Source organism: Botryllus schlosseri, chromosome 4 (assembly GCF_051294905.1).
Source record: "Botryllus schlosseri isolate E-star chromosome 4, Bs_hap1, whole genome shotgun sequence".
Taxonomy (NCBI): Eukaryota; Metazoa; Chordata; class Ascidiacea; order Stolidobranchia; family Styelidae; genus Botryllus; species Botryllus schlosseri.
The window spans coordinates 12677805-12699732 of NC_137239.1; the positions used below are offsets into that span (position 1 = coordinate 12677805).

The 21928-nt window shown below is 39.2% G+C and overlaps 1 protein-coding gene across 1 annotated transcript in view; it reads right to left on the bottom strand.

The window, feature by feature from the left end:
- The window catches only part of LOC145438136 (uncharacterized), a 146095-nt gene that overhangs the window by 49788 nt on the left and 74379 nt on the right, over positions 1 to 21928 (bottom strand). Inside the window, exons 29-41 of the mRNA XM_080315509.1 lie at positions 21562 to 21615; positions 21226 to 21279; positions 17781 to 17834; positions 17254 to 17307; positions 15640 to 15672; positions 14076 to 14129; positions 12640 to 12693; positions 12325 to 12357; positions 9674 to 9727; positions 6470 to 6502; positions 4222 to 4275; positions 3879 to 3932; positions 247 to 300 (exon numbers count right to left, since the gene is read on the bottom strand). Coding sequence (XP_080171635.1) covers positions 247 to 300; positions 3879 to 3932; positions 4222 to 4275; positions 6470 to 6502; positions 9674 to 9727; positions 12325 to 12357; positions 12640 to 12693; positions 14076 to 14129; positions 15640 to 15672; positions 17254 to 17307; positions 17781 to 17834; positions 21226 to 21279; positions 21562 to 21615 — 639 coding nt within the window. The remainder of the gene's footprint in view (positions 1 to 246; positions 301 to 3878; positions 3933 to 4221; positions 4276 to 6469; positions 6503 to 9673; positions 9728 to 12324; positions 12358 to 12639; positions 12694 to 14075; positions 14130 to 15639; positions 15673 to 17253; positions 17308 to 17780; positions 17835 to 21225; positions 21280 to 21561; positions 21616 to 21928) is intronic.

Here is a 21928-nt window from a genome sequence, read left to right on the forward strand (position 1 = left end):
ATACGTTATTTTCTTTCTTTTCTGTCCCTGCAACAATCTGCCTTTGCCACTGACACAAATGTTTGATGGATTTTGACCTAAATTTTAAATACATGATGGGAATTAATTGATCATAGGATTATGTCCGAGCTTGAGCTTAGACCAGTGGTTTTCACTGTGGGCGATATCGAGTGACTGTGATCATAATATCACACCAACATCCCTTGCGATATGTTGGATCGATGTTACATTCAAATTGATGCTCACCATCCGCTGACGTCCGTGTGAAGTTGCTCAGACTTTCCTTGAGGTGTGTATTATCTGAAGGGTAATTGCATCACAAATATCCAATATCAAAATTAATAGATATCGATGCAGAATACATTTTCATCGAAGAGCCTTAAAAATCAGTAAAGCTCAAGTTCTTGATACCACAGATAGAATCAATTAATTATGCTACTCTTCATGGGGAAAATAGTTTGATCGTATCGATCTGTTTAGGTCGCTATCGTGCAAGCTCTATCGAGTGTGTCAGTGTGCCAATTTTCCATAGGAGAAAACCACAATGCTCTATGAGCAAGGGTGGCAATCGAATTTGATTTACGTTTCGTCGGACAGAAGCGGTTTCACTTGACATAATGACTGGTGAACGTTGTTTTTGGTAAACCTACGTAACGAATAGATGGTTCACTTTCTCTACTAATGCGTCAGGAAATTGTAGAATATCCTTTTGTTCTTCTTCGTCGTTGATTTAAAAGAATGGTGTCAAGTATCATCTACCTATCGGTAATACAAGGAGGTTTATCAGCGCCGGTAAATACCTCATTTTTTTAAAACCGCGTGAAAAATGATGGCAAATTGACTTAAAGCTTTCTTCCTCTGAACAATCATCATATTTCCTAATAGACGTTCCATTCGCACGAGTCGCAAAGATAGTAGTATATACCATCATTATAGACTCACATTGGCAAGCTATACTATAACTTAAATTTTCCTCTATAAAGGTTCTTAAAATATGGGTCGCAATTGGTATAATGTTTGGTCGCTACGGTACCGGAGCGATCTGGAACTGGAACTGGAACTAATATTTGTGACATTAACTGGAAAAAAGCTTCATCGCGCTTCGCGCGATTTCCAGGTGATGCATTTGGCGTATCCGAATTGACAGTGTTGGTATAGCCAAAAAGCAGGACAAGCAGAAAATATGGCTTGATCAGGATGATGTTCCGATTTTGGTACTACACATATTAGTTTGAATTCATTATAAGATTTGTCCGAATGGTTTCTCTGAAAAAAAACCGTTCGGATGCATCAGTGTATGGGGTGTGCAGCGTGCGTTTCCGGGCCTATGAAAAATTCATTTTGATGCCAACACATAACGACGTGAAGGCATGGTCAACATGCCGCTGGCAAATTGCGGTGACAAAAAGATCGGCGGCGACAAAACTTTGGTAAAAATAACCGTCAGTAGTTGATCAAAACGTTCGATATTGATATGCTTGATCGTCGAAATGTTAGGCAGTCGGCACCTAATAGTCCCGTACTTGCAATCTGACTAGACAGAGCCCCAGTAGCCTACAAATGTTACGCGCAAAGGAAAATAATTCTTCCTATTTGAAATCGATTACGTCAGACATGTTTCGTAGACCTGTGTTGCGTAAGATTGTTGTCTGTCCGTACCCTTGAATATATACATGCCCGTAAAATCGTAGCATACTCATATTAAAAATGCGTTCTTTTTGATGTGTGAGACTTGGTCGCGGACTGCCAATAAAACTCGAATTTGGGTCGCTGTCTAAATATATTAGGAACTACTGCTTTGAGGTTATTGAACTGCTATGAACTTTCAAGTTAGATTGAGCCAAAAAGCCGTTCACACGGTATCGTGAGTACTTTTTTAGATCTTCTCATTTACTCACGAGACGTAAAATGGGAAATTGATAAAAACAAAACAATTGGAGCAGCGTATCATCAGGTTGGCGAGCTCTACTGTGCCCACTGTCGTTGATGGTTCTGGAGCTTATTTTCAACCATCAGGAATAGGCATGAACGCAAATATGTGAGTTTTTCACTCTTCGACGAACTGGAGCTTCCGGGACCTCTGTGTCATACTCTTAAAAACGATTTCTGCAAGCAAGCATTTTTCACTCGTGGAAAATACGCTATATCTTGGATAGCAGTGTTCGATGGTTCTCATAAATACCTGGCTATCCAAGCACTACAAGTTCTTGTAAAAATTCTAACAATTGATACGGCCGAAATGGATTTTCGAGCAAAATAGTTGAATTAAAACGTGGAAAAGGAATTGTATTTTTATTGAGACACTTTATGGCCTGAATCGGTAACCTATTTATCGAAAATATGAACAAAATATTGATAAGTATCTTCATTTCCTTTATGTATAACAATTTTCGGTTGATTTGTGCGGATGATATTTTTTTGCAAAAAAATGCGAATGATTCTCAAAGGTTCAAAAGCACAGTCTTAGATTGTAGGTGCTGAAGGTGGGCCCAATACAATTCCGTCAATTTTCCGGTATATTGTGTCGTTTAAACTGAATTTAACTGGTGTTGTTGCGATAGCAATTCCATAAACACTTCACATTGAAGTGGAGAAGGTTCAAGCTACCCGTAGCAAAGTGCGTCTGCGGGAATTTTGAAGGCTTCGGTGCCTTTCACCTCACAGGCCTCACAAGTTGTAACGACGAGCCTCGAGGAGTTGCCCCCGAGTCGGCTGAATAACATAGTTCTTACTAACGTAGTGCCTTTACTTTTTCGTAACACTCGAGTAGTTGTTATGCCTACTTCCTTCACTTATTCAAGGAGTTAGGATTTTAGGCTACTACCTCTACTTGACGGTTTTCAATTTCGTAGGTGAAACCAGGTTAAGAATAGGGTACCTATACACTTGTATCAGAGTACTAACGACGGAACCTCTAACTCTACTTCTACAACATCGACCATCTCTATTAAATATACCGCTCTATGATATTAAATATTAAATGAGTAACGGGTAGGCATTGTTACTATAGGCACAGCGCAGTATAGACGCGGTATGTGATTTTATCGAGTCAAAATATTTATGGAATAGAGGTAGTATAGAAAAAAATAGTTTCTTCAATGCACGTTACATATATTCACATCGTTCTATATATATTTCATGCACACTAATGAACCCAGGTATTTTAAATAGAAATGCTATTTTCATCTGTAGCCTAATTGATCATGTCTGAAACATTAAAAAACATGAAATCAATATTTGATGCAGCATGGAAAGCTGTCAGAGCACGCATGTAAGTAAGTTGAGATCTTGTAATATTTCTTCTTAATATAGCAAATGGTCAAATTATTTGACCATTGGTTCATAAAGCGGGCGATATCGAGTGACTGCAACCATGCTTCTTTACCTATCCCACACAACACATACATAATAGTTGGCCTACACTTCATCAGTATCCAGTAGGAACCATTGGATCGGTATTACAGTTAAATTGTTTGAAGAGCTTCTTGGAGGTACAGAAATTCAATATACAATTAAATAGTATATTCATATTGAAATGAACCCGAATATTTTCGGCTGACACTCGTCAGGGGTAATCGTCAGCAACTAGTAGAGAATTGGAAAGAACATTGTATATCAACAATCGTATCACAAAATATGACGTCACCAGCATGAAATTTCGAATGAGAGAGCGTTCAATGTATCACCTAAAAATAGTACATTGAACGCTCTCTCATTCGAAATTTCATGCTGGTGACGTCATATTTTGTGATACGATTGTTGAGATACAATGTTCTTTCCAATTCTCTACTAGTTGCTGACGATTACCCCTGACGAGTGTCAGCCGAAAATATTCGGGTTCATTTCAATATGAATATACTAGTTAAATTGTTACTCACCTTCCGCCGAGATCCTTGAGAAGTTGCTCAATGTTTGCTTGATGTCTGTAATCTCTGAATGATAGTTGTGATCACAGATGTGAAAGTAGGGAAAACATAAATATTAATGCATATTATATATTTTTGTCAAAAGACTATGGTAATCAGTGATGCTTATGTGAAAATGCAAAAGGATTTGATATCATCGATGTAATGAAATTTGAATAACCACATAAATGGTTCTCTCTGTTCATGTTTGTTTATTGCAGCAGGCAGCATATCGTATCGTCAGCATTTCGCCAAAGTTCGAATAGTTTTGCGCATGATAATGAACGATTCTGATCGTTCAAGGTACCATACGTACCATTCACTGTGGTCCTGTTGAGGTTACGTAAAATTTCGTTCAAATGTGCAATCCCTGAAAATAAGATTTGCAACATTGTTAAAGGATAAGGAAAGTGACGCTCAGGAAATCATTGATCCCAGTAATGCATATGTATACTTTTGGTTACAGAGTCATTTGTACCGACTTCTTACGTCAAAAGTCCCGTGACAATTTATTGACATAATTATAACCACACTTTAGTTGAATTCGATAGGTATACGTAATCAATCGTCACGGTAGTCACTATTTGTATTGGTTCATTCGCTAGCATGGTACTGTCTAGGAAGCAGCGTTCACACTGCGTTTAACTGCCAGGCATAGACAAACGTCAATTCGAATACCTGATATGGAAGCGTTGGGCATGGTTCAAATCAGTTTGATTACAAGCGTACTGTTGATGTGTTGATGTTCGTTCAAGTTCTACGAGTTAGTTCTACCTATTTATAACCAGAAATGGGGTAGACCGATGGTTTTCTCAATCTGCTAGTGCAGGAGCGGGCAGTTTTTCCAGTCGGCGGATATGGGAAAATGAGGTAGCCTACATGGCGGGCCGTATTCCTGAATCGATACATTAATCGCATATTTATCCACCTATACAAGGAGTAACTCGTATTGAATGTACATTTTAAGCGTAAAGAATTTATTAGCGTAATGTACTTCAATAGCTGTTGGCGATCAAAGTTGTCAACAAGTTCTTTGAACTCTGGCTACCTCGTGAAGGTACAAACCAGGGTTGTAACCAAGTCACAAGATTCCGAGTCACGAGTCAATCTAAATTTGATATTAATCACCGAGTCAAGTCCGATCCAAGTCACGGAGTAGAGTGTCGAGTCCGAGTCATAGAGTATTGACTCGAGTCCCAGTCCAACTCATTGTGTTGCATGTTCACTTGTTCAGTTCCGAGTTGAAAGTCATGGGAAACCCACTTTTTACAACTCTGGTAGATGATATCAAAAGCTTCGCATTCATAATATACTAAATTTATTCGCTTGTAACAGTTTCTGGTAGCATTTTCAAGTACCAGTACCGATAGACGAAATAATTACAGTGTGGTAACTTTACTATTCTTCAAAATTACAATGAAATGCCTGTCTTGGTAGACCCAGTCTCGAGTCATATGACTTTGTCTAAGTCATGAGCAATGGCTCGAGTACAAGTCGAGTCAATGCACAAATTGACTCGAGTGGAGTCGAGTCATTTTTCATTTTCCGGGAAATGACTCGAGTCAAATACAGTCACCAAAAAATCGCGACTCGAGTCTAACTCGAGTCATTACAACCCTGGTACAAACCCGTATGAAGGACTGCAAGTGAACATATGATACAGGGGAATGTCGGTTGGATTTGTGTATGTTTATGGTCGAAAAGGTTTGCCAGCAAGTGTATGTGGACCCGGGCCAAGGGCCACATTATTATGTAGGACGGGAAGCTGTCCGCGGGCCGCTCAAAATCCCGACGCGGGCCGAATCCGAATATTTCTATTCTAAGTCCCGAAGCTTATGTAATATCATTCAACTTGTGTTAGTGGACACTGGACAACTCTACGTCTAAATCTTCTTCGATTTCAAAATCTTCTTCATTAGGCCTGCTATACCTAAGATCTTGATCCAACTTATTGAGCGTAGAGGAGTTTCAAGTTACACTGGATAATGTAATTCGACTATTGGAACTATAGCTGATAGTAAATGTAATGTTTGATTTTCTTGCCATATCCTGCAGTTAGCATCAATATTGTGTCTGAAATATCCTCGGATGTTTGCATCCTCTAACCAAAAACTGATGAAACCATCGGTATTGATCGATACCAGTACCTTTTTTGCTAGTAATTCAATTCATCCCTTGGCCATATAACTTATTCTATGATAAAAGTGTGGATTTCTTATGCTATGGAAAATTAAAATGGCTAAATTCGTGAAAAAATGCATATTTTGGGCATATGTCATAGCGCAAAAACTTGTCCTGAATATGAAAACCAGCGTCATTTTAGGAATCAGAACGCATAAATTAGCCTAAATCAAGTGCAAAATCAAAGTAAACAAATTTTTCGTTCAAAATTGTTTCCCAGTGTTATCTGTTTTTGCAAAAACTCTTCAGTAATATTATGCATATACATTGTTTGAATAACAGACATAGCAATTAGTTGGAATTCATTTCTTTTCCAATACCAGTTTTATAGTAAACCGTCTATCATTCAACTATATATTATTCCGAATTTGACAAGCTCTTACCGTTAGCGGTTGTCTCGTTGATGGTCGTGAGACCTACAAATAGATCGAAAAGTTCAAGGTTAGGCTCTTCATAATTCTGCACTAGCAATGAAAGGTTATATTCATTTTTTCGTTACAGCTAGAAAACATGACATCGTATTGATCGTGAAATCAAAAATTATGATTTTTTTTCAAGTCAATTTTTGCAGAGGAAACAATATTTGGCGTTATATTTCAGTTGCTGCAAGAGAGGAGTTGCATTCGTGACAGTGACGGCGAAAATCATTCAATACGTGATAAACAGTTCGGATGAAATTTTGACACAGAAAAGAGGATCTTATCATCATCATCATTGGTTTATTAGCAATTTTATCAGTTCCATACACCACAAAAATGCGATACAATGAAAAGATAGGAAGGTGTTGAAGCAACTTGGAGTAGTCTATTGAATCAGACACCGACCTTGGGCTAGGCCAGTGATTCCCAACCGCGGCCCCGAGGGCCGCATGCGGCCCCCAGCTAGCCTTCTTGCGGCCCCCACAAAAATATTGAGAAATCGATTTATGAAAAAAATTATATTTATAAAATACTCTTGCTTGGCTTGGAGTCTGGAGTTTTCAATTAGGATTGCAGGGAAGTTGTGAGTAGACTGGTAAGATTGCATCACTGCTGTTTCAATACAATGTGCCCTAACTTTCCAGTGGAACGAGCAGTACCCATAGATATAGGTATAGATATAAGTATTGATAGGACCGTAACTGCCGTACCCCAAGCCCCCCAATTAGGGGGAGCGAGCTCGAAGGGGCCCAGAATTCTCTATCTAAATGATAGAGTATTTTATGAAATTTTATGCAACTTTTTCAAATTTTTCAAGATTTCAAGTTTCCAAGTACCTTAATTATTGGGTAGGCTACTCTCCCACCAAGATAAAATACGCAAGATTTATAGAAGTGGCCATATCGGCGTTGGCCATTACCGCGCCACGACGCACGAAGACATATAAAGTTTTAGGCCATGCAACATGCGACTCTAAGAAGTGTGCCAGAACGATCGGCAGCAAGACAACCTTGGCCGAAAAGGACTGCCCTTACGCTGACCGAAAACTACGTTATGTATATACAAAATACATATAGGTATAATTGACCATAGGCGCCTAAATGACTGGCGCCAAATGTTCCAGTCTTGGCAATCTGAACCTCACGAGACAAATAGGCTATTACCATCCCGCAGGGACTAATTATATGCCAGTGAAGAACTATCAATTTGAAATCGTGTGCATCTTTTAGTTTAGTACGTTTGGGCGATTCTATATATTTTGATATAGCAGACTGGAGGTCACGAAATAACATGATGTAACGAAGTAGTACCAACGGGTCCGCCCGTCCGAATATGTTTAATTATTATTTACGGGCCCTACAGTTTCCAAGACACCTCACTCAGATTTACCGGTAAATCTGATTACGTGAGCAGAGAGGACAAGTAATTGATAACAACAAATATGCAATTCGCGATCTTATTGACCTATTTTATTTTGAATAATCGAAAATTTTCGCGCTCCACGCGGGCTTACTATACGATGATCCTGATTTCGTGGCAGAAGCGAACAACGGGTCGGTGGATCGGTTTAGCAACCTATGGGAGCTCAAAACCTAAGTGTTTGGGGGTAGGGCCTGACGAAGTGCTGTTTCGTTCCTGCCAACGGGTATACGCCCGAAGATGTTTAATTATTATTGAGTGGTCCTTCCTTTTCAAACAACTCATTCGGCTCAACCGGTCTATCTGATTACGTGAGCAGAGAGAGGATAAAAATTGATACCAATATATATGCAGTTCCCGATTATATTGACCGATTCAATACTTAATGAGAGAAATTTTTCATGCCTCGTGCGACTAGTCGAGAGAAGCTACCTGAAACGGGCACCCGATTTAGATGATAAATAGCGGTAAACAGCCATCTAGCCCGAGGGGGGTCTGGGTGGCTTCGAAGTTCGGTTTATCACCCTATGGGGACCCAAGAACACCGTTCTTTTGGGGGGGCTGACGAAGTGCTGTTACGGCCCTGTGTATTAATAACTAATTTACGGATAGATGTGCAACAAGTGACTCACGATTGAATACACCGTGATGTGTACTGCTTAGCCTACAAGAAGCAGCATAATTGGTAGTCCTATAGCTCGCGGCCCAAGCATCGGAATGATTTGATATGTCGGTGTTTGTTTATAGAAAGCAAGTGTCGCACTGATTCCAAAAATACGAATTGAAATCTCGCCAGGGCAATTAAACTACTCCGAAATAGCCAGCAGAGGTTGATTCTTCTGAACAACGGAGAGCGCGGCAACACAATGACCAATGGCGTCAACCGAATTATCACACAATGCCAATTTTCATATTTTGGTGACTATTTTGGGTTCCTTTCATTGCCCTTGTATTTGTGCGGCCCCGACCGTACTCTAAAGTTCTAAATTTGGCCCTGCCAACGAAAAAGGTTGGGAACCACTGCGCTAGGCGATGTAAAGATGAGGCATGTACACGAAATGAAAAGTAAAAGAGGGTGGTATTGAAAAAAAGCAAGCGACAAAATTGCGGTGGCATGTCATGGAAGGCGAGATCGATAGGTCAGTACCGTAAGTAACCGGTAATCTAGATGTTGGACTGGTATTTATTTAGTATTTATAGCTTGTATTTCGACATGAATGTCGACATGCTCGTCGACCGTCGGATGGCCGGCGGGATAATGTTCCACACGTCCGGCCCGGCATATTTGATAGAGCGATTATCTTTTCGGTCGATTATATGATATTTGGACGACGTGGACCAGCCTGTGTTGAACTGGTGCGCTTTTGATTACGAGGTAAAGAAGTCATTGAAATATTCGGGGCAATGACCGCAGTGGAACTGATACATCAACTTGGCGACTTCTAGTTTCCGAATATCTTCTATATTTAGGACACCGAATCTCTTCAGCAGCGACTCGTTGGAAAGGCAACCACGTCCCTTTGGGGCCCTAGATATTATAATTATACGGAATATTTTATGTTGTAGTTTTTGCAGTGACTCGAGTGCAGTTTTACTAGCAGCCCCTAACAGAGGATGCCATATTGTAACTTAGACTGGATTATTGATTTAAAAAGTATCAGAAGAACTAAGGCTGGCATGAAGCGGCTAAGGCTGTAGATCAGGCCGCACTTCTGTGATAATTCCAATTAAACATAAATTAGTACATACCATTCGCTGTAGTCCAAGAAATGTTGCTCAGGCTTGTCTTGAGACTTGAAATCTCTGAACATTGGAGTGGGGTCACACCATTCAAAGGAATGAATATTTCAACCAATTACACGCTTTACATATGACATGCTATGGACGATGTGCCTATGCGATCCCATTTAACGACTGTGAATTTACAGAGCAGTTTAAGCCCATTAAAATGAAGATGAGAGAGGTTCTGTTGATGCAATGACCTCGTTAGTCGCACTGCATCGAATTGCGACATCACTCCTTTTTACAACTTTAATCCAGCAGTTAGCAGTTACCTGCAGACATTGCCACAGACAAGAAGATTTGAAAGATTATGTGCTGAAAAGTCAGACATCTGCGATTCATAGCTCAAGTACCATCTGCATTGTTCTTCTTGCAGAAGTGTAGGCTGTTTTCGATTTTTAATAACCCTATGTAAAATTTGGGTGACTATTGAAAATGATGAAGCGATGCTGCGATGATTGAAATCGACTAGTCCTATTTCGACCAGTGTTGAGATGACTCGAGTCATGACTTGACTCGAGTCAGACTCGAGTCAACTTTTTCGAATGACTTGACTTGACTCGAGTCACTTTACTAAAATGACTTGACTTGACTTGACTCGGCGTGTCAGAAATATGGATTGACTCGTGACTCGGAGCAAAATTCACGAGTCAATTTCAAGTCATCAAGTTAATCGGTGTCGATAAAAGTAAGTGAATCTTGCATATGTTCGGATTGTTCGCGAAACGCTGGTGTATAACCGTGAGAGCGACCAATCATTTAATGATCGTGCGTTTTACTGAGCCTTCATTGTTCCCTCACAAATATATTCACCGCAAACGAAGTGATCGAAGCTTACAGCTTACGTTGTCGTAAACTAGTATAGTAAAGTATTTAATATCTGTTTTTACCTTAACCAAACTTCCTGTTTTATTGAAATTGAATTCGGATATAGTTTATGTAGTCCTCAACCATTGGCGCAGGCTCGAATTGTATCATATCGATTTGCAAATGGGCAATGCATTGCATCCTATCAATTCGTATCTATTCTCTATTTTAGCTGGTAAATATAAGCTATGGTTTAGCAGTTCACGTATATGTGAGTGATACAGCGCCTTTTTACGTGAATATTTAACTCTCTATTCGTTCATCGGTTCAAAATCAATGACCATTGAATCTGTATTTCAGACAGCTAGCAAAATGCAATGACGTTATCATTCCCCATACTTCGAAAAGGCAACTTGACTTGAATTGTGACTTGACTCGTGACTTGACTTGACTAGACTTGACTTGACTCGAGTCACCTCCAAAAATCGAGTGACTTGACTTGACTCGAGTCACCTTTGAAAATCGATTGACTTGACTTGACTCGAGTCAAAATGTGTAATGACTCGAAATGACTCGTGACTCGAAGGTAGTGACTTGATCCCAACACTGATTTCGACTACGTAGGTTAACTAGCGTTGGGACCCCGGAGAATCCAGAACCCGGTATCCCGGGATGTGAAGTAATCCCGATCCCGGGATTAATCCCAATAAAATCCCGGGATTTGGTAACAGCATCTACCAAGGCTTACGTAGCGCCATATCTCTTATTTTGGCAATAAAGGAGTGTCACAAAACTTGGCTGATTGTCTAAAACAGTGGTCTCAAACACGCGGCTAGCGAGAACATTTATTGCAGCCCGTGTCGGCATTTTGAACTTTCATGTATTCGACAAAATTTCTAATTTCGGATTTGACAACTTAAAATTCACTTTAAAACCAATGCAAAAACCTGAATTGCTATGACATGTCAAATGTCCGCTAGCTGCGAAATTATAACGCGACTGCTTTTACGATGAAATGATGCCTTTGTCGTCTCGTATGGCGTCTAACTGTCTATAACTCATCATTTTGCCAAATTATGCAAAGCAAAACAATATTTTTAATAAATTATTTAAAAATATGGCTTTTTCGTGGCAAACGTGAATATTACAATAGTGAATCAAATTATCACAATATGTATGGAATGCCAGTCTGCAAGGTCCGTCAAATAAGGCCTACTTGAAAATACATATACACCTATTTGATTCTGCGGCCGGCCGCGTCATCAGAAACTACGAAATTGGCCAGCTAGCCCTGGTCAAAATTATGATACTCTTGCTGCTCTTATGTTTTTGCGTCAATATAACAAGGAAAAAAAATTGTTTGTGCAGCTTGTATGTGCATTTTACTACTTTTCTAATCCCGTGAAATGCCGGGATTGATAAGCAAAAATCCCGGGATTTCAAATTTGATCCAGGAGTCCCAACCCTAATGCTAACCGGCATCGTCTGGCCATGGATACCATCTATCATAGCTCACAACACATGGCTCAGTACAGCCTCGTTACCATAGACTTATAGTCAGAATATATGGAGTGATTGAACCATGTCAACGTAATTAAAGCTCACAGCAATATATCGGTGATCAGTAGTGAACAAATTTTCTAACGTCACGATAAAATGAATGATTTGTCGTACTTGAGGCGACAGGTTATGAAAACATATTGCATCCTATTTCAAATCAGTCGATCGACATACATTTGTCATTATATTCTCAGCTTCAGTAAACAGTCATTACTATCAGCGATACATTTTCTAATTGGACAAGTTCCTACCGTTGGCAGTTGTCACGTTGATGATCCGGAGGTCTGGAAATTCAACAAAAAGTTCGAAGTTATCCCCAGGTCAATTAGACGGTTACAATGAAATGTTAAAATTATCCCGTTGTCAACTAGGCTATACTCGAAAATATCTCATTACACAGATCGCTAGTTCTGATATTATTGAATAGTTACCAGTAAGTCTCCCTAAAAATAAACTTTGGATTGCTCTATTAAGAATTAAATATCTTTACGCGTTATTCATTAAGTAGTGAGTAGTTTGGACGACAGCATGAATCATGAGCTGTAAGAATATGAACTAGTACCCACCAATAGCTGTAGTCTGATGAATGTTGCTGAGGTTTTTCTTGAGACTCATGAATTCTGAACGATAATTTCAATATAGTCAGATACCCTTGTAATGAACTAGACCGATAAAAACAGGAGTGTCAAACTCAATGACGTGACGGGCCGGATTCATCCCTTCAGATCGCTCACGGGCCGGACCAGTCAAAAGATTGCCAAATTTTACCTCAATAGCACTGCTCTTGTTTTTTACTCGAATACTTCATAACGGATCACACGGGTCCTATTCTAGCAACACCTTTATTCGCAAGCAATAGAATTGGCGACTGACGATAATTGGCCGGTACAATACAGTTATAGACCGCTGTGAATCGTCTGACGACGATATAAGCTGGCGTATTTCTATGCTCTCTTTGTTTTAGTAGTAATCTGGCGTTAGTCCTGCTCCGTATTTGTTGTGAGGAATACACGAGAATTATCTGTACACGCGGACGATTTAATTTGGATCATTATTATTTAATCGTGATTCACGTTTCTCTGGCGTCCGGGAACCTTTTGAGTCGGAAGTGATACGACATTATTATTATATTCTCCTTGTGACCTACATATAACAGTTTCATATTGGCGTTTTCTCTTCATTTTTTAGTCCATTTTCCATAAAACTCCGAACTCATCGTGCACCATTAGCCTCCTCTAAATTGGGTGTCAATGTCCAATTCGTAAGTAAAGTGATGCCTGAACACTGCTACGTACACGTAGGTGAGCGTACTCGACATGTGCTTTCTTGAGGGATTATTTATTAGAAGAGCTTCTTGGAGGTACAGAACTTCAATATACAATTAAAAAGTATATTCATATCGAAATGAACCCGAATATTTTCGGCTGACACTCGTCAGGGGCAATCGTCATTGTTGATATACAATGTTCTTTCCAATTCTCTACTAGTTGCTGACGATTACCCCTGACGAGTGTCAGCCGAAAATATTCGGGTTCATTTCAATATGAATATACTATTTAATTGATTATTTATTAGAACTATGTCATAGTAAAAATCTCAACAATTGCTAGAAATGTGATCGGTAATACAGCCATTCATATATCTACTCATAATGGCTTCGCGGGCCTGATGAAATCGTCTGGTGGGCCGGATGCGGCGCGCGGGCCGTATGTTGGACACCCCCTGGATTAAAGAATTTGCTCATGTGACGTAATATTCGATAAGTGACACACGCTTTCGGTCGTATTCCCGCGATCATGGTATTGTCGGGCTTTTGCTATAATTACAAAGTATATGAAAGGACCTTTGAACGCGCACACGGATACACACCATAATATGTTAGTCTAAAGCGTTATTTGCCTTTTACACCAGCACTTTTCCGCAGTAGACACTGTCACATAAACGAGTGAGAGATTCCAAACCGAGTAATTGAGAAATCTGCCTGCACTGAAAGTTCACTTACCATTTTCTGTAGCCCTGTTGTTGAAGTGAAGGTCTTCTTTGACTTTCAGGAGCGCTGAAAAAATTGGAACACTGTTGCACAGGGGTCCTAAACTGAAATGTGCTGGCGGGTCAATTTACTAGATTTTGATAACGCCGCGAGTCGCAAAATCAATATTAGTGGTATTCAATGTCATTCCGAATAAATAAGATGACTTTTTTGACGGGCCTTGCAGACTGAGTTTCAAAATCCATCGCGTGAGTGAGGCAGTCGAAGTGGAGCATAGGAAGTCAATTACGCTCATTTAGGTTTATTATCATTTCCAGTGTAGTTTATTTAAGACATCAAAGACACCCGTGAAAAACGTCTGGCATAACTGGAATGACGTAAATCTGCGTGCCCAGATGGCACCAAGTCGGAAAAATTTAACACGGCCACTCGAACTATTCCAGATGAAACTATTGTTACTTGAAACTGATACGAAATTGCGATATTAGAGATTAGATTCGACTCGAGTCCATTTAAAAATTTGCGCAGCGCTGTTCCCGACATGAATTCAGGCTTTTTTTTATATACAATGGACATAACTCGAGTGAAACTTTGCAGTGACTAAAAAGGAATTGCGTCTTTTTTGTAGATATGTGATTCCGACACTGGTGATAGCAGTTGATTTTTAGGAGAAATAGCACTATATGGGAGCGTCTTCGCCGTAATTTATGAAAGTATCGCAGACTTCGTGACTAAGAGCGCTTGTTACATTTTCCCTTCCACATTAACCATTATCACGGCCTTCATCAATTTGTAAAAGAAAATCCGATTCACATTGATCATCGGCAGTCCCTCAAAAACTACAGACCCCTTATCATTATATGCAAGCGAAGCACTGAAGATTGCAGTGTTTGCCTGGTTAGTAAAGATAATAAAAAACACTGTCTGAACGCTGCATTTAGTCACTTTAAACTTCTATCTCGCTTCACACCTAAACGATTAAATGAATATGCGCCAGTATACCCTCTATTGTCTCTCGTCTACGGCAATTTTAGAATCCATGATTTAGTGCATGTCAGATTACGTTTCTTGCATTGTAAGAAGGGATACGCTTAATATGATGCGAGTTCCCTCCTACTGTACGAAAAAATAAAGGAGGAAAATCTAATCAATGTATTTTTGTTTTCCAAAAACCTATTTTTTCTTTCGTCTCGAAAATTATTTTGATGGAATTTTATGTTCTTCAAAAACTATTTCGGGACAGATTATAAAAATCGTACGCCTTGTTTGAAATCCCCAGTTTGAAGTTCATTTCTCCTTCGGATTCCATTTCCAATAAAATATCGTTACTTTCCACGCTTAGGAGGTCAATTAGAATCATTTCGGTTGCGTATCATTTCCGGTGCAGTTTTTATTTAAGACATTAAAGTCACCGGTGAAAAACGTCTGGCATAACTGGAATGACGTGACTTTACGCGGGCACAAGTTTGCTCGGCCACTAGTTCGCTGGTTTGAATTTCAATTCTAATTTGGATCCCAATTTCTAATAAAATATCGTTGCTTCAACGATAAAATCCTGATGTTGACATGTTCTTACCGTTGGTGGTTGAAACGTTGAGGATCTGGATATCTGAAAATTGATTAAATGTACAAGATTAGACTCTACTAAATTTGAAGTAGAAATTCAAAATATAAATTATTACGATCTCAACAACGAGAAAACCACTCATCATACTGCTCTGAAAATCTGATATTAATGATGTTTTAACCAGAGGTGGTCAAAGTAGTCAAGAAAGCTACTCAAGGAGAAGTAGAAGTAGCGCCGAAAAAATCTACTCAATTACGAGTAGAAGTATTTCCTACGCAAGCAACTAAAAACTACTTGAAGTAGAAGTAGAATTGTCTGACTTTAAATCTACTCAAGTAAGTAAGTAGTTGTGAAAACGATCGTAATTCGTTCGCAGGGATTGTCAAAAGGTGCAAATTAGCTATGCGAAAGGTATCGAGCAATTTTCGACAGCATGAGCATTCGTCCGCATCATGGGATGAAAATGATAGTATTGATATGGAAACGCGATACTTATATCCTCCGTTTAATCAAACCGCACGTTTTAGAAAATATCATGGTATGCGCCCCCCATATTATAGGGCCCCGTAGTTTAGTCGAAGAGCGAAACGGAGAAGTTGTATAGGATACGGTGTAAACAGTCTAAACAGTTTGCGTGATTAGTAAACGTGAATATATAATGAAAGAAATGGTGAAAAACGTGTAAAATATGGTGGATCCTATAAATGCCATATTGTGTAGCTTTATTTCCGGAAATTAAAGGCATTACTACACTTGCTTTTATACTTCAACATGTAAGTTATCAAGACATAAGAAGTGATATTAATTAGAACTCAAAGTATATGATACCCGGAATTGAAAGTGAAATATAAATACTACTTCTAAAAGCGGAAAATGTATTTCATGTCTTTAGTTCAGAAAGTTTCAATGGTGGCATGCTAAAACAGCTCTAAAACTAAAAAAGTCAGAGTCCACTTTTCTAGATTAGAACAGGTCATGGACTGCTGGATTACGATATGATAAGTAAATGCTAGATGCTAGAATGCTAGAAATATTTTATATGTGCGAAGGGAGACAATGCGGTATCATCGGAACAACACCGACCCGCTACCTAAATTATATTCAACGATACTTCCGTGAAATGATACTGGTTACTTTGTATCTACTGAGCGCGCGAAGCGCAAAGGAAATTCTGGGCTTTACTCAACTTTTATGAAAATTGAATGTTGATACTCCTTGAAAACGGCCACGAAATTTCTCAGGCTGTCTTCCTGATTGGAGGATTAAACTACTTCTACTTGACGAACTGAAAACAACGAAACGTAGGAAGACGAGCATAGAATATTACAAAGAAGTAGAAGTAACGAAAATCAGATCTACTTGAGAAGTACCAGAATTAGAGGAAAACTACTTGAGTACTTCGAAAAAGTGGAAGTACTTCGTTATTGACCACCTCTGGTTTTAACCGATCATTTTGAGATAAAAAAAATACTTTAAGTTTCTGTTCGTGCCTGTAAGAAATGAAATACACGAGAGTAACGAGACAATTATTCAATAAGTAATTTAGTAATGCACAGCTCGGACGCAATAGTGATAGAGCAGCACGAATCATATCATCGGTTTGAAATATAAATTAGTACACACCGTTCGCTGCAGTCCGTTGCATGTTGCGTAGGTTTTTCTTGACACTTTGTATCTCTGAAGAATAATTTGAATGGTCACACTATTCAAAATATTGAATAATACGACCATTATACATAATTCGTTTACTGGATATAATTATCGATGGATGGGATTGGGACATTATTACGATCATATTTTGCTTCCGATACTTCACTGATCTCTTACAGTCATGATGATGAAATAAAATAGAATTTTGTAGACGGTTAAGACCCGCACGCGACACTATGCGTCGCAATGCATTGATACGTTATTTTCTTTCTTTTCTGTCCCTGCAACAATCTGCCATTGTCGCTGACAAAAATGATTGAAGGATTCTGTCCTAAATTTTAAATACATGATGGGAATTAATTGATCGCAGCCTTATGTACGAGCTTGAGCTTAGACTAGTGGTTTCCACTGTGGGCGATATCGAGTGACTGTGATCATAATATCACACCAACATCCCTTACGAGATATTGGATCGATATTACATTGAAATTGATGCTCACCATCCGCTGACGTCCGTGTGAAGTTGCTCAGACTTTCCTTGAGGTGTGTATTATCTGAACGGTAATTGCATCAAAAATATGCAATCACAAAATTAATAGATATCGATGCAGAATTCATTTTCATCGAAGAGCCTTAAAAATCAGTAAAGTTCAAGTTCTTGATACCACAGATAGAATCAATGAATTATGCTACTCTTCATGGGGAAAATAGTTTGATCGTATCGATCTGTTTAGGTCGCTATCGTGCAAGCTGTATCGAGTGTGTCAGTGTGCCAATTTTCAATAGGAGAAAATCACCATGCTCTATGAGCAAGGGTGGCAATCGAATTTGATTTACGTTTCGTCGGTCAGAAGCGGTTTCACTTGACATAATGACGGTTGAACGCTGGTTTTTGGTAAACCGACGTAACGAATAGATGGTTCACTTTCTCTACTAATGCGTCACGATATTGCAGAATATTCTTTTGTTCTTCTTCGCCGTTAATTTAAAAGAATGGTACATGAATTGAGTTTGAGTAAAAAGACATCGCACCACCGCTCATTTTCAAAAACCACGCAAGTATCATCAACCTATCGGTAATACAACGAGGTTTATCAGCGCCGGTAAATACCTCCTTTTTCTAGAACCTGACAAGTACATTGTCGACACTGTAGTAGGGACACCATATTCTGACATCCGAAAAAGAAGACACTTTCTACAACCACAAAAGACCAAGTAGCATTCAGCAATACGGGCAATTTGCAAATTTTACTACTAATTTTGATGAGTTGTCATTTATTCGGTTATAGTCCCGAATGACCAGTCCCCACGTATAATAATAGGTTGGAGTTGACCTTTCACTTCAGTTAACCTTGCCGTCGAAATCCAGATAGCACTTTAAATTGTCTCGCTGGCTCTCAAATCTCCAAAGGGGGACGAATTGCGGAAAAGAAGGGCATTTGCGCGTCATCGGAGGACGCTTTTGATTTCTTGAAAAAGGACGGGAAATCCTCCTGAAGGAGGACATATGGTAACCCTGGACCAGTGCTTCTGAACCCGTGGAATGGTACGCACTTTGCGCGGATGAAAATAATGCAGTTCGGATGGCACACGTGGAGTGGATGAAAATCCTGATAAATGCGGATGAAAATCTTGAAGAATTGTTACGTTTTCTGACTTGGAATAATTCAAATAAACCTGGGGTGACCAACCTTTGGCCGTAGAGGGAAATTTGAGCATCCGTGAACACGCAATTCAATTAGTATGTGTTGGCGGCCACCGACATGCATTATGAATTTTCGAATTGACTCCCGATTTCCCAAGACATTCTAATTAATCTGCGAATTTTCTTAGCGCTCCGCGCGATTTGTGTGACTTCATGAAATAATATAGTAGCGCCCTCTGCAATCAGAGCCCCACAGTATACAGATGCGAACATCATAGGAAAATGATGTGACCCATATAAAAATACTAACTCGGAATCTTGTGCTCCTCACTATACCGGCTATACTGATAGACGGTCAAGAAAGAACAGCATGCAACAAATGACTAATAACAATTGGCTCACTCAAAGTTCAACAACACGCGGGTGTAATGTCACACATACAGTGCATCAGCGCGCCTGAGCCTGCGGCACGCGGGAAAAATGATGACAATTTGACTTTAAGCTTTCTTCCTCTGAACAATCATCATATTTCCTAATAAATGTTTCATTCGCACGAGACCCAAAGATAGCAGTAAATACCATCATTATAGACTCAAATTGGCAAGCTATACTGTCAAATTTTCCTCAATAATGGTTCTTATAATATGGGTCGCAATAGGTATAATGTTGGGTCGCTACGGTACCGGAGCGATCTGGAACTGGAACTGGAACTAATATTTGTGTATGGCAGTGGTCGGGAACCTTTTTCGTCTGAAGAGCCATGTTGGCCATTTATTTTCCATTTTAACTCCCAAAGAGCCATACATGTCAATAATTGTTACGTCACAATTGAAACATGGTGATGTCATGGTAGTACTAATTCGAACTCACTACATGGGATTCGTCGAGGTCGCCTTGTTTTCTCGGTAAAAATTCGTAGGCTACTAATCATCCTGTGATATCGCAATTCATCGTAAACAGCTCAGAATCTATAATAACTGATATTAATCTAATATAACTATAGCACTGATTCCGAAACTATAAATATTGATCGACTTCTCAATTCTCAAAGTATACGGCGGTGACATAGATGTTGCACTATACGCCTACATTTAACGGCGGTACCAGAAAGCTACTCAACAATCAACAACGTAGATAGCTAAGCGTTGTTTGTAATTTGAATTTGTAATAGGAATGTCACTTCCAAGACAGTTCATTTCTCGGCATAGACCAGGAAGACAATGTGTATTTGAAAACTTGATTGTCATTTGGCCGTCTGCTGTCTCTTTCATCAATCAACGTATGGTGCAATCCAAGATTACGCGGTGCGCGATGTCGGGTTCATCGAATTCGCGAGAGATATTGGTCGCTGGCGCTGCAGCAACTAAATTTGGGGATTTTGTAAAGGGGTCCGAACCCTTAACCCAGGATACGTCACTGCCTTGACTTCTCGAATACATGTTTATGCTGCCACCAGAATAATTATTCTCACCGTTATGAAAATTTACTAATAAGTTCTTGCAATATTGATATAATTAAGTAAAAACCTAAAAATATGTCAAAGAGCCATATGTTATACCCAAAAGAGCCATATATAGCTCGCGAGCCATAGGTTCCCGACCACTGGTGTATGGGGTGTGCAACGTGCGTTTCCGGGCCTATGAAAAATTCATTTCGATGCCAACACATAACGACGTAAAGACATACCGCTGGAAAATTGCGGTGACAAAAAGATCGGCGGCGACAAAACCTTGGCTAAAAATGACCGTCAGTGGTTGATCAAAACTTTCTATTAAATATACCGCTCTGATATTAAATATTAAATGGGTATAGGGGAGGCATTGTTACTATATGCACAGCGCAGTGTAGACACGGTATGTGATTTTATCGAGTCAAAATATTTATGGAATAGAGGTAGTACAGAAAAACATAGTTTCTATGATGCACGTTATATATATTCACATCGTTCTATATATATCTCATGCACTCTAATGAACCCAGATATTTTAATTAGAAATGCTATTTTCATCTGTAGCGTAATTGATCGTGTCTGAAACATTAGAATACATGAAATCAATATTTGATGCAGCGTGGAAAGCTGTCACTGCACGCATGTAAGTAAGTTGAGATCTTGTAATATTTCTTCTTAATACAGCAAATGGCCAAATTATTTGACCAGTGGTTCATAAAGCGGGCGATATCGAGTGACTGCAACCATGCTTCTTTACCTATCTCACACAACACATACAATAGTTGGCCTACACTTCATCAGTATCCAGTAGGAACCATTTGATCGGTATTACGGTTAAATTATTACTCACCTTCCGCCGAGATCCTTGAGAAGTTGCTCAATGTTTGCTTGATGTCTGTAATCTCTGAATGGTAGTTGTGATCACAGATGTGAAAGTAGGTAAAGCATAAATATTAATGCATATTATATATTTTTTTCAAAAGACTATGGTAATCAGTGATGCTTATGTGAAAATGCAAAAGGATTTGATATCATAGATGTAATGAATAACCATATAAATGGTTCTCTCTGTTCATGTTTGTTTATTGCAGCAGGCTGCATATCTATTCGTCAGCATATCGCCAAAGTTCGAATAGTTTTGCGCAGGATAATGAACGATTCTGATCGTTCAAGGTACCATACGTACCATTCACTGTGGTCCTGTTGAGGTTACGTAAAATTTCGTTCAAATGTGCAATCCCTAAAAATAAGATTTGCAACATTGTTAACACTAGAACGATCAAGTGGCTTTTTTGACGCATTTTCATTTTTGAAGAGCTGGCATTCAGTCAAATCCTACGCTGTTCGTCTGAAACTTCTTGACTTTTATTTATTTTATGTAGGCCACTTTACCTATGATTTTCATCACTCATCTAGTGCAAATAAAAAAGTTATACACAGAACTACCTAGAACTCCCGAGTGGCTTTTTTGACGCATCGCAGTTTTCTACCTTAAGGCATCGCAGTTTCATATTCTTGAAAGAGGTTATCTATCTGCTAAACGCAGAGAAGTA